The 13,195-nt window shown below is 36.1% G+C and overlaps 1 protein-coding gene across 3 annotated transcripts in view; it reads right to left on the reverse strand.

Moving 5' to 3' along the window:
• EML5 (EMAP like 5) overlaps positions 1-13,195 on the reverse strand; it is a 162,665-nt gene that overhangs the window by 94,048 nt on the left and 55,422 nt on the right. For all 3 annotated transcript variants that reach the window (XM_027120256.1, XM_027120258.1, XM_027120257.1), the window contains exon 8: positions 2,086-2,223. In XM_027120256.1, coding sequence (XP_026976057.1) covers positions 2,086-2,223 — 138 coding nt within the window. The remainder of the gene's footprint in view (positions 1-2,085; positions 2,224-13,195) is intronic.

Below are 13,195 nucleotides of genomic sequence, written 5' to 3' on the forward strand. Positions count from 1 at the left end.
TCTACCCCATACACTGCAGGAAACCTTACTCCATCTTCAGCATAATTTATTAACCATGCTCACCAAGCTCTTCCACTGAAGTCTCCCTAATTACTTATGAGAATGAATTAGCGCCTCTGAAGAGTTTGATGTTGATAATACCATGCAGCCCACCACCAAAGTTTTATATGTATTCATATGTATCTTCTAATTTGAAAAATATTTGCAATTTTTCATTTGACTCCATGATATTAGTGTTTGTTTTAATATAAAATTATTTAACATTTTTATCACAAGAAAAAGAGACGTTCTAAGAAGTTATATGATTTTGCCCTGGCACATCACCTTGTACCCCAATTTAAGAATCAGTGTGTTAGTTTCTAATCTATGCTATGTTCCTCTAATCATAACATAACCACTCCTGTGAGGGCACTTTACTACTGCTATACTTATAAATTCTGCTCTATGATACAGAGAATATACACAGCGAACCAAGAAGAAACAGTGACCAGGTAAATTAAGAAGGATTAGGAATATTTTTGAGGGAGTTCCCTGGTGGCCTATTGGTTAGGATTCCAGGCTTTCACTGCCATGGCCCAGAGTTCAATCCCTGGTCAGGGAACTGAGATCGCGCAAGCTGTGCGACGCATGCCTCACTTACCCCCAAAAAAGAATATTTTTGAGTTGCTAAAATACTGACTTACTAGAGATAATTTATTCACCCAGTTTCTTGCATACAATAATTGAAAGGACAAGTAAATGTACAAACGAAAAAATAACAATCACTATTTTTAATGCATACCAACTATCTGACAGAAATTCCCAGGTGTTTTACATGCATCTTAAATTCTTGGTTGTAAAACAACCCAAATGTACTTAATGACACTGAGTTTTACACTTAAAAATGTTTAAAATGGTAAATTTTATATTATGTATGTTTTATCACAATAAAAAATTAGATTAAGAGAAAAATCTCAGCATATCTCATTATAGAAACCTGTCCCAGAAAGAAGAGTCATATCTATAGCAGCTCAGAAGTACAAGAGAACATGATGTATCTGAAAAAATGAAAGATGTTTTATACATGCTAAAAGAAAGAGACTGCAGTAGAAAGAAATAGGCTAGAGAGATGGGCAGGATATGCTATGTTAAGAATTATGAACTTCATCCTAAGGACAGTGCGATGCTTTTATCATACTTTAGAAAGACGAGGGATGCAAACAAATGTGTTTTAAAAGGCATCACTATAACTGTAGAGTGTTAAAAAGGACTTGAGGAAGCAAAATAGGAGGTAAGGAGACCAGCTGAGATGCTATTCCACCAATCCAGGTAAGACATGGCAAAAGTTTATAAAAGAGTACAGTGGTGAGAGTGGAAGGAAGCAGATTAATTTGAGAGCTATTCAGGAATTAGGTTCTCCAGAATTTAGTGATTAACTAGACATGAGAGACAAAGGAGAGAAATGAATCAATGGTTTCTGGATTGGGCAACTGGGTGGATGGCCCTATGATTCATTAAACTGGATGTGGAAAATTTCATAGATACTTATCGTGAACACGTGTGGATCTACAGCAAATTTTTAAGTGGCTGTATAGAATTCAACTGAATGCAATAATCCAACATATCTACAATCCAACAAAAGATGCTAACTGCTTTAACAAATTCTTTAAACTTTTCTAATTACCCAAACAAAGGGAGAGATGCAGGCATGTTTTTCAAAGCATAAATCTGCAAATGACAACAAAACCATTCACTCATTTTTAACAGTTTCAAGGTCTCATTCTCCCTCTTCTATGTCAGAAGATCATTACTGAAAATCAATACTACCAAGAAATGGAAATCAAGACCCAAATTTAACTCAAAATTTTAGTCATTAATCTACTAAGCATTCTTAATCCCCCAAACCAAGGGTTTTGAGTTAACTTAATTTTCTGACAAAGCCATTTTTAAAAACATATTTTTTATACTTAATGAAACTAATATTTGAGAAAATGTATGTTAATAAGAAGGGAGGGGGTTAAAGGAAATGGGTAAAAATAAGTACTATGCATTCTATCTCACTTAACAGAATTTACTCTCTCTTTCTACTTCTACCCTATTACATACCTTACTCTAAGTACAGTGAATGAGCCATCCTTCATTCCAAGGGCAAGATGGATCCCATCTACATTTACAGCTGCACAACGAATTGGTTCTTCCATATTACACCTTGCTATTAGTGCATGATCAACTAGGCTCCATATCCTGTAACATTTAATTAAAATAAAAGAACAGTTAACTAACATATGCTTAAAAAATGATAGACTCTATGAAAAAACTGTTGGTTAAAATAATAATTTCATTTTAAGAAGGCAAGATAAACCTAGATTTTTAACTGTATGCTTGTGGCTGGGAATTCTTATCTACGAAACAGAAGTACTCTTAATGCTTAAAATGACAAGGGTTAATAGAATCTTTTATTTATTTATTTACTTTAACATCTTTATTGGAGCATAATTGCTTTACATTGTTGTGTTAGTTTCTGCTGTATAACAAAGCACATCAGCTACATGTATACATATATCCCCATATTCCCTCCCTCTTGCATCTCCCTCCCACCCTCCCTATCCCACCCTTCTAGGTGGTCACAATGCACTGAGCTGATTTCCCTGTGCTATGCAGCTGCTTCCCACTACCTATTTTACATTTGGTAGTGTATATATGTCAATGCCACTCTCTCACTTCATCCCAGCTTACCCTTCCCTCTCCCCATGTCCTCAAGTCCATTTTCTACGTCTGCATCTTTATTCCTGTCCTGCCCCTAGGTTCTTCAGTACCATTTTCTTTTTTTAGATTCCATATATATGTGTTAGCATATGGTATTTGTTTTTCTCTTTCTGACTTACTTCACTCTGTATAACAGACTCTAGGTCCATCTACCTCACTACAAATAACTCAATTTCGTTTCTTTCTATGGCTGAGTAATATTCCATTGTATATATATGCCACATCTCCTTTATCCATTCATCTGTCGATGGACACTTAGGTTGCTTCCATGTCCTGGCTATTGTAAATAGAGCTGCAATGAACATTGAATTATGGTTTTGAATTATGGTTTTCTCAGGGTATATGTCCAGTAGTGGGATTGCTGGGTCATATGGTAGTTCTATTTTTAGGTTTTTGAGGAACCTCCATACTGTTCTCCATAGTGGCTGTATCAATTTACATTCCCACCAACAGTGCAAGAGGGTTCCCTTTTCTCCACACCCTCTCCAGCATTTACTGTTTGTAGATTTTTTGATGATGGCCATTCTGACCGGGGTGAGGTGATACCTCATTGTAGTTTTGATTTGCATTTCTCTAATGATTACTGATGTGGAGCATCCTTTCATGTGTTTGTTGGCAATCTGTATATCTGCTTTGGAGAAATGTCTATTTAGGTCTTCTGCCCATTTTTGAATTGGGCTTTTTGTTTTTTTGAGATTTAGCTACATGAGCTGCTTGTATATTTTGGAGATTACTGCTCTGTAAGTTGCTTCGTTTGCAAATATTTTATCCCATTCTGAGGGTGGTGTTTTCGTCTTGTTTATGGTTTCCTTTGCTGTGCAAAAGCTTTTAAGTTTCATTAGGTCCCATTTGTTTATGTTTGGTTTTATTTCCATTTCTCCAGGAAGTGGGCCAAAAAGGATCTTGCTGTGATTTATGTCATAGAGTGTCCTGCCTATGTTTTCCCCTAAGAGTTTTATAGTGCCTGGCCTTACATTTAAGTCTTTAATCCATTTTGAGTTCATTTTTGTGTATGGTGCTAGGGAGTGTTCTAATTTCATTCTTTTACATGTAGTTGTCCAGTTGTCCCAGCACCACTTATTGAAGAGGCTGTCATTTGCCATTGTGTATTCTTGCCTCCTTTATCAAAGATAAGGTGACCATATGTGCGTGGGTTTATCTCTGGGCTTTCTATCCTGTTCCATTCATCTATATTTCTGTTTTTGTGCCACTACCATACTGTCTTGATTACTGTGGCTTTGTAGTATAGTCTGAAGTCAGGGAGCCTGATTCCTCCTGCTCCGTTTTTTTACCTCAAGATTGCTTTGGCCATTCAGGGTCTTCTGTGTTTCCACAGAAACTGTGAAATTTTTGTTCTAATTCTGTGAAAAATGCCAGTGGTAGTTTGATAGGGATTGCATTGAATCTGTAGATTGATTTGGGTAGTACAGTCATTTTCACAATACTGATTCTTCCAATCCAAGAACATGGTGTATCTCCATCTGTTTGTATCACCTTTAATTTCTTTCATCACTACCTTATAGTTTTCGGCATACAGGTCTTTTGTCTCCTTAGGTAGGTTTATTCCTAGATATTTTATTCTTTCTGTTGCAAGGGTAAATGGGAGTGTTTCCTTAATTTCTCTTCCAGATTTTCATCATTAGTGTATAGGAATGAAAGAAATTTCTGTGTATTAATTGTGTATCCTGCTACTTCACCAAATTCATTGATCAGCTCTAGTAGTTTTCTGGTAGTATCTTTAGGATTCTCTACGTACAGTATCATGTCATCTGCAAACAGTGACAGTTTTACTTCTTCTTTTCCGATTTGGATTCCTTTTATTTCTTTTTCTTCTCTGACTGCTGTGGCTAAAACTTCCAAAACCATGTTGAATATTAGTGGTGAGAGTGGGCAACCTTGTCTTGTTCCTGATCTTAGTGAAAATGGTTTCAGTTTTTCACCATTGAGAATGATGTTGGCTGTGGGTCTGTCATATATGGCCTTAATTATGTTGAGGTAAGTTCCCTCTATGCGTACTTTCTGGAGAGTTTTTATCATAAATGGGTGTTGAATTTTGTTGAGAGCTTTTTCTGCACCTACTGAGATGATGATATGGTTTTTCTCCTTCAATTTGTGAATATGGTGTATCACATTGATTGATTTACTATACTGAAGAATCCTTGCATTCCCGGGATAAATCCACTTGATTATGGTGTACGATTCTTTTAATGTGCTGCTGGATTCTGTTTGCTAGTATTTTGTTACGAAGTTTTGCATCTATGTTCATCAGTGATATTGGCCTGTAGTTTTCTTTTTTTGTGCCATCTTTGTGTGGTTTTGGTAGCAGGGTGATTGTGGCTTCATAGAATGAGTTTGGGAATGTTCCTCCCTCTGCTATATTTTGGAAGAGTTTGAGAAGGATAGGTGTTAGCTCTTCTCTAAATGTTTGATAGAATTCTCCTGTGAAGTCATCTTGTCCTGAGCTTTGGTTTGTTGGAAGATTTTTAATCACCGTTTCAATTTCAGTGCTTGTGATTGGTCTATTTATATTTTCTATTTCTTCCTCATTCAGCCTCAGAAGATTGTGCTTTTCTAAGAATTTGTCCATTTCCTTCAGGTTGCCCATTTTATTGGCATATAGTTGCTTATAGTAATCTCTCATGATCCTTTGTATTTCTGCAGTGTCAGTTGTTACTTCTCCTTTTTCATTTCTAATTCTGCTGATTTGAGTCTTCTCCCTTTTTTTCTTGATGAGTCTGGCTAATGGTTTACCAATTTTGTTTATCTTTTCAAAGAACCAGCTTTTAGTTTTATTGATCTTTGCTGTCATTCCCTTCATTTCTTTTTCATTTATTTCTGATCTGATCTTTATGATTTCTTTCCTTCTGCTAACTTTGGGGTTTTTTTGTTCTTCTTTCTCTAATTGCTTTAGGTGTAAGGTTAGGTTGTTTATTTGAGATTTTTCTTGTTCCATGAGGTAGGATTATATTGCTATAAACTTCCCTCTTAGAACTGCTTTTGGTGCATCCCACAGGTTTTGGGTTGTCGTGTTTTCATTGTCATTTGTTTCTAGGTATTTTTTGATTTCCTCTTTGATTTCTTCAGTGATCTCTTGGTTATTCAGTAGTGTATTGTTTAGTCTCCATGTTTTTTTTTTTTTTAACAGATTTTTTCCTGTAATTGATATCTAGTCTCATAGCACTGTGGTCAGAGAAGATACTTGATATGATTTCAATTTTCTTAAATTTACCAAGGCTTAACTTGTGACCCAAGATATGATCTATCCTGGAGAATGTTCCATGATCACTTGAGAGGAGAGTGTAATCTGCTGTTTTGGGATGGAATGTCCTATAAATATCAATTAAATCCATCTTGGTTAATGTATCATTTAAAGCTTGTGTTTCCTTATTTATTTTCATTTTGGATCATCTGTCCTTTGGTGAAAGTGGGGTGTTAAAGTCCCCTACTATTATTGTGTTATTGTCGATTTCCCCTTTTATGGCTGTTAGCATTCGCCTTATGTATTGAGGTGCTCCTATGTTGGGTGTGTAAATATTTACAATTGTTTTATCTTCTTCTTGGATTGATCCCTTGATCATTATGTAGAGTCCTTCTTTGTCTCTTGTAATAGTCTTTATTTTAAAGTCTATTTTGTCTGATATGAGAATTGCTACTCCAGTTTTCTTTTGATTTCCATTTGCATGGAATATCTTTTTCCATCCCCTCACTTTCAGTCTGTATGTATCCCTAGGTCTGAAGTGGGTCTCTTGTCGTCAGCATATATATGGGTCTTGTTTTTGTATCCATTCAGCCAGTCTGTGTCTTTTGGTTGGAACACTTAATCCATTTTCATTGAAGGTAATTACTGATATGTATGTTCCTATTACCATTTTCTTAATTGTTCTGGGTTTTTATTGTAAGTCTTTTCCTTCTCTTGTGTTTCCTGCCTAGAGAAGTTCCTTTAGCATTTGTTGTAGAGCTGGTTTTGTGGTGCTGAATTCTCTTAGCTTTTGCTTGTCTGTAAAGATTTTAATTTCTCTGTTGAACCTGAATGAGATCCTTGCTGAGTAGAGTAATCTTGGTTGTAGGTTTTTCCCTTTCATCACTTTAAATATGTCCTGCCACTCCCTTCTGGCTTTCAGAGTTTCTGCTGAAAGATCAGTTGTTAACCTTATGGGGATTCCCTTGTATGTTAATTGTTGATTTTCCCTTGCTGTTTTTAATTTTTCTTTGGATTTAATTTTTGATAATTTGATTAATATGTTTCTTGTCTTATGTATTGAGGTGCATGTTTCTCCCTGGGTTTATCCTGTATGGGACTCACTGCACCTATTGGACTTGATTGACTATTTCCTTTCCCATATTAGGGAAGTTTTCAACTATAATCTCTTCAAATATTTTCTCAGTCCCTTTCTTTTTCTTTTCTTCTGGGACCCCCTATAATTCGAATGTTGTTGCATTTAATGTTGTCCCAGAGGTCTCTGAGACTGTCCTCATTTCTTTTCATTCTTTTTTCTTAATTCTGCTCTGCAGTAGTTATTTCCACTATTTTATCTTTTAGGTCACTTACCCGTTCTTCTGCCTCAGTTATTCTGCTATTGATTCCTTCTAGAGAATTTTTAATTCATTTATTGTTTTGTTCATCATTGTTTGTTTGCTCTTTAGTTTTTCTAGGTCCTTGTTAAACATTTCCTGTATTTTCTCCATTCTATTTCCAAGATTTTGGATCATCTTTACTATCATTACTCTGATTTCTTTTTCAGGTAGACTGCCTATTTTCTCTTCAGTTGTTTGTTCTGGTGGGTTTCTACCTTGCTCCTTTATCTGCTGTATATTTCTCTGTCTTCTCATTTTGCTTAACTTACTGTGTTTGGGGTCTCATTTTTGCAGGCTGCGGGTTTGTAGTTCCCATTGTTTTTGATGTCTGCCCCCAATGGATGAGGATGGTTCAGTGGCTTGTGTAGGCTTCCTGGTGAAGTGGACTGGTGCCTGTGTTCTGATGGATGAGGCTGGATCTTGTCTCTCTGGTGTGCAGGGCTGTGTCCGGCAGTGTGTTTTGGGGTGTCTATGAACTTATAATTTTAGGCAGCCTCCCTGCTAATGGGTGGGGTTGTGTTCCTGTCTTGCTAGTTGTTTGGCATGGGGTGTCCAGCACTGTAGCTTGCTGGTTGTTGGGTGGAGCTGGGTCTTATCGTTGAGATGGAGATCTCTGGGAGAGCTCTTGCCAAATGATATTACATGGGGCCAGGAGGTCTCTGGTGGTCCAATGTCCTGAACTCGGCTCTCCCACCTCCGAAGCTCAGGTCTGACAGCCAGCCAGAGCACCAAGACCTTGTCAGCCATACGGCTATTTTGGACTCAGCCGAATATGGAGCAAAGCAACAAAATGGATTGGATCAGTGACTCTCAATTTTTAGGGCATCAGAACCACTTGGAGGGCTTGTGAAAACACAGGTTGCTGGGCCTGCACCTCAGAATTTCTGGTCCAGAATTTTTCATTCAGACTTTTCTGATTCTGACCTTTTGGCCTAGAGAAAAGTTTGACTGTTTCTGAGCTGTCTGGCTCTGCAGAACGTTGCTCTCTCCCCAGCTCTAGGAATATTCTTCTGCCTTCCTCACTGGGGGCTGTGGGAGGATGAGCTGGGGCCCTGTACTCCCAATTAGCCAGATGAGGAAACTGAAGTTGAGAGCAACCAGAAAACTTGCCCCAGGTACACAGGGTGTAAGAAGTAGACTCGGGTGCCAAATCAAGTCCTCTACCAACAGGGCCACTGTCATGCTGCCTCTTCTTGCCTTGAAGATAATGAAGCAGAGTCTCCGGTCCAGGTGGTCTCAACATCACATTACTCTCTAAAGGCGAGTCCTCGGAACCAGCTCCTACTGTGGGAGCGGTGGGCAGAATACCAGAATCTTTTATTTTTAAGACGATGTAATAACATTAATTTTTTCCAATCATTCATTTTAGGTGGATGATTTCTACCCTGGTTAAAGGCGAGATACATATATAGTATAGTGGTGTATGGTATATACCATATTTAGTCTTTTAAGAATAACACTTCAGATTATGCAAATTTAGTCTTTTCCAGACCCTAATGTTAGAAAACTGTAACAAGAAGTAAAAAATGCCCATTGTTTGAAAGTTAAGTATTACACTTCCAAATAACATAAAGGACAAAGACCAAAATTCTAATGAAAACTAGTAACATTTTAGAAGTAAATTACAACAGAAGTATTTCATATCAAAACTTGTGGGATATAGCTGAAATAGTACTTAGGGAGAAATTTAAATGCAGATATTATCAAAATAAAGGCTACAACTTTATTGAGTTGAACGAGTTGAACGAGTTGAACGAGCATCTACTCTCAAAGGTTAGGAAAAGATCAGCAAAACTAAGTATATTTTTAAACATTTTATAGCAGTATCTTATTTTTAAAAATTCTGTTTTTTTTTTGCTGTTTTCTATGATTTTGTATATTGTTTCTATATCTAGGAATTTTGCTAAATTCTCTTTTTAATTCCAACAATTTCTCTGTATTTTCCTTTTAATTCTCTACATATACAATTATAACACCTGCAAATGACAGTTGTTTCTTCCTTTCTATTCAAAAATCTCTCTCTCTCTCTCTATATATATATATACATCTATTGAAAATATATGCACATATACACACATATACATATACATATATATATACACATATATATATATTTAGGCTCACTGTGCTGACAAACACTTCTAGTCTGTAGCTGAATATAACGGTGAAGAATAAAATAATGAAAAATATAATGGTGCAAGTGGGCACCATTTTCTTCTTCCTCATTTTAAAGGAAAACTTTCAGTGTTTCAACATTAAACATGATACTTCCTGATGACTTTCTATGCCCACAGATTGTGGGCCACACTGGGCCCACTGCCTGTCTTTGTATAGTCTACAAGCTAAGAATGGTTTTGCATTTTTTTAATTGAAGTATAGTTGATTTACAATATTGTGTTAGTTTCAGGTATACAGCATAGTGATTCAGTTATTATTTTTTTGCAGATTATATTCCATTATAGGTTATTATAAGATATTGAATATAATTCCCTGTGTTATAGAGTAAATTCTTATTGTTTATCTTATGTAGAGTGGTTTGTATGTGGTAATACCATACTCCTAATTTGTCCCCCGACCTGCTTTGGTGACCGTAAGCTTCTTTCTTTTTTTTAAATAAATAAATAAATTTATTTATTAATAAATAATTTTATTTTAGTTATTTATTTTATTTATTATTTATTTATTAAATTTATCAAAATAAATTTATTTATTTATTTTTGGCTGCATTGGGTCTTTGTTGCTGCACATGGGCTTTCTCTAGTTGCAGTGAGCGGGGGCTGCTCTTCGTTGTGGTGCAAGGGCTTCTCATCACAGTGGCTTCTCTTGTTGTGGAGCACAGGCTCTAGGTGCTCAGGCTTCAGTAGTTGCGGCCCGTGGGCTCAGTAGAAAACAGAGAAAATTCTCTGATTTATGTCAGAGAATGTTATGCCTATGTTCTCTTCTAGGAGTTTTATGGTATCGTGTCTTACACTTAGGCTTTTAAACCATTTTGAATTTATTTTTGTATATGTTGTCAGGGAATGTTCTAATTTTATTAATTTACATGCAGCTGTCCAGCTTTCCTAACATCACCTGTTGAAGAGATTATCTTTCCTCCATTGTATATTCTTGTCTCCTTTGTTGTAGATCAACCACAGGTGCATAGTTTATTCCTGGGTTCTCTATTAGATTCCATTGATCTGTATGTCTGTTTTTGTGTCAATTGCATGCTGTTTTGATTACTGCAGCTTTGTAGTATAGTCTGAAGTCTGAAAGAATTATACCTCCAGCTTTGTTCTTTTTTTCTCAGGATTTCTTTGGCAATTCTGGATCTTTTGTGGTTCCATATACATTTTAGGATTAGTTGTTCTAGTTCTGTGAAAAATGTCATAGGTATTTTGATAGGGATTGCATTTAATCTGTAGATTGCTTTGGGTCGTATGGACATTTTTAACAATATTAATTTTTCCAATCCAAAAGCATGGTATATTTTTCCATTTCTTTGAATCATCTTCAATTTCCTTTTTCAATATTTTGTAGTTTTCAGTGCATAGGTCTTTCACCTCCTCCGTTAAGCTTATTCCTAGTTATTTTTTCTTTGATGTGATTTTAAATGGAATTTAAAAAAAATTCTTTCTGATATTTCATTATTAGTATAAAGAAATGCAACAGATTTCTGTATATTAATCTTGTATCCTGCTACCATGATAAATTCATTTATTAGTTCTAATAGTTTTTGTGTGAAGACTTCAGGGTTCTCTATGTAGAGTATCATGTCATTTCCAAATAGTTACAGTTTTATCTCTTCCTTTATAATTTGGATACCTCATTTCTTTTTCTTGTCTGATTTCTGTGGCTAGGACTTCCAATACTATGTTGAATAGAAGTGGTGAGATTGGGCATCCTTGTCTTGTTTTTGAATTTAGTGGGAAAGCATTTAGCTTTTCACTGTTGAGTATTACATTGGCTGTAGGCTTGTCATAAGCAGCTTTTATTATGTTGAGATATGTTCCCTCTATACCCACTTTGGTAAGAGTTTTTATCATGAATGGATACTGAATTTTTTTAAATGCTTTTTCTGCATCTGTTGAGTTGATCACGTGGTTTTTGTCTTTTCTTTTGTTAATATAGTGCATCACAATGATTAATTTGAGTATGCTGAACTATCCTTGTGACCCTGGAATGAATCCAATTTGATCATGGTGTAGGATCCCCTTAATGTATTGCTGGATTCGGTTTGCTAATATTTTGTTGAGGATTTTTGCATCTGTATTCATCAAAGATTATCGACTGGTAATTTTTTTTCTGTAGTGTCTCTGTCTGGTTTTGGTATCTGGGTGATGGTTGCCCCACAGAATTAATTTGGGAATGTTCCCTTCTCTTCAATTTTTTGGAATAATTTGAGAAGGACAGGTATAAATTCTTTGTATGTTTGGTAGAATTCCCCAGTGAAGCCATCTGGTCCTAGACTTTGGTTTGCAGGGAGGCTGTTTTTTTGTTTTTGTTTTTACTACAGATTCTATCTCACTTCTAGTGATTGGTATGTTCAAATTATGTGTTTCTTCTTGATTCAGTTATAGCAGTTATGCTTCTAGAAACTTGTCCATTTCTTCTAGGTGGTCCAATTTGTTGGCATGTAACTGTTCATAGTATGCTCTTATGATTTTTTAGTATTTCTGTGGTATCAGTTGTTATTTCTCCTCTTTCATTTCTTATTTGTTTAGTTGGATCCTCTTTTCTTCTTGGTGAGTCTGCCTGGAGGTCTGTCAATTTTGTTCATCTTTTCAAAATACCAGCTCTTGGTTTTATTGATCTATTGGTTTTTTGATCTGTATTTATTTCCTCTCTGATCTTTATTATTTCCTTCCTTCTGCTGACATTGGGTTTTGTTTGTTCTTTTTCCAATTCTTTTAGTTGGTAGGTTAGGTTGTTTGAGATTTTTCCTGTTTCTTGAATAAGGCCTGTATCACTATGAACTTCCCTCCTAGAACTGTTTTTGCTGCATCCATAGACTCTGTAAAGTTGTGTTTTCATTTTTGTTTGTCTCTAAGTATTTTATGATTTCTTCTTTGATTTCATTATTGACGCATTGGATTTTTAGTAGCATGTTATTTAGTATCCAAGTGGTTGTTCTTTTCCTGTTTTTCATTCTGTGGTTGATTTCTAGTTTCATACTGTTGGGGTCAGAAAAAATGCTTGAAATAATTTCTATTCTCTTAAATTTACTGAGGCTTGTTTTCTGACCTAATGTGTGGTCCATCCTAAAGAACATTCCATGCACAACTGGAAAGAAAGTGTACTCTTTTTTGGATGTAGTGTCCTGTAGATATTAATTAAGTCCAACTAATCTACTACATCATTTAGGACCTCTGTTGCCTTATTAATTTTCTGTCTGGATGATCTGTCCATTGATGTCAGTGGAGTGTTAAAGTCTCCTACTATTATTGTGTTATTGTCAATTTCTCCCTTTATGTCTGTATTTGTTTTATATATGTAGGTGCTCCTATATTGGGAGCATGTATGTTAATGAGTATAATATTCTCCTCTTGTACTGATTCCTTTATCACTATACAATGCCCTTCTTTATCTTTCTATTTATTTATTTATTTGGTTGCACCGGTTCTTAGTTTCAGCAGGCAGGCTCCTTAGTTGCAGCCTGCCTGGTCCTTAGTTGCAGCACGTGGGCTACTTAGTTGCAGCAGGTGGGCTCCTTAGTTGCGGCTTGCTGGCTCCTTAGTTGTGGCACATGGGCTCCTTAGTTGTGGCTTGACAGCTCCTTAGTTGTGGCATGCAGCCTCCTTAGCTGTGGCAATGTGAACTCTTAGTTGTGGCATGCATGTGGGATCTAGTTCCCTGACCAGGGATTGAAACCGGGCCCCCTGCATTGGAAGGTGAA

Source organism: Aethalodelphis obliquidens, unplaced genomic scaffold (assembly GCF_003676395.1).
Source record: "Aethalodelphis obliquidens isolate GAN/ISIS:26980383/991018 unplaced genomic scaffold, ASM367639v1 scaffold21, whole genome shotgun sequence".
Lineage (NCBI taxonomy): Eukaryota > Metazoa > Chordata > Mammalia > Artiodactyla > Delphinidae > Aethalodelphis > Aethalodelphis obliquidens.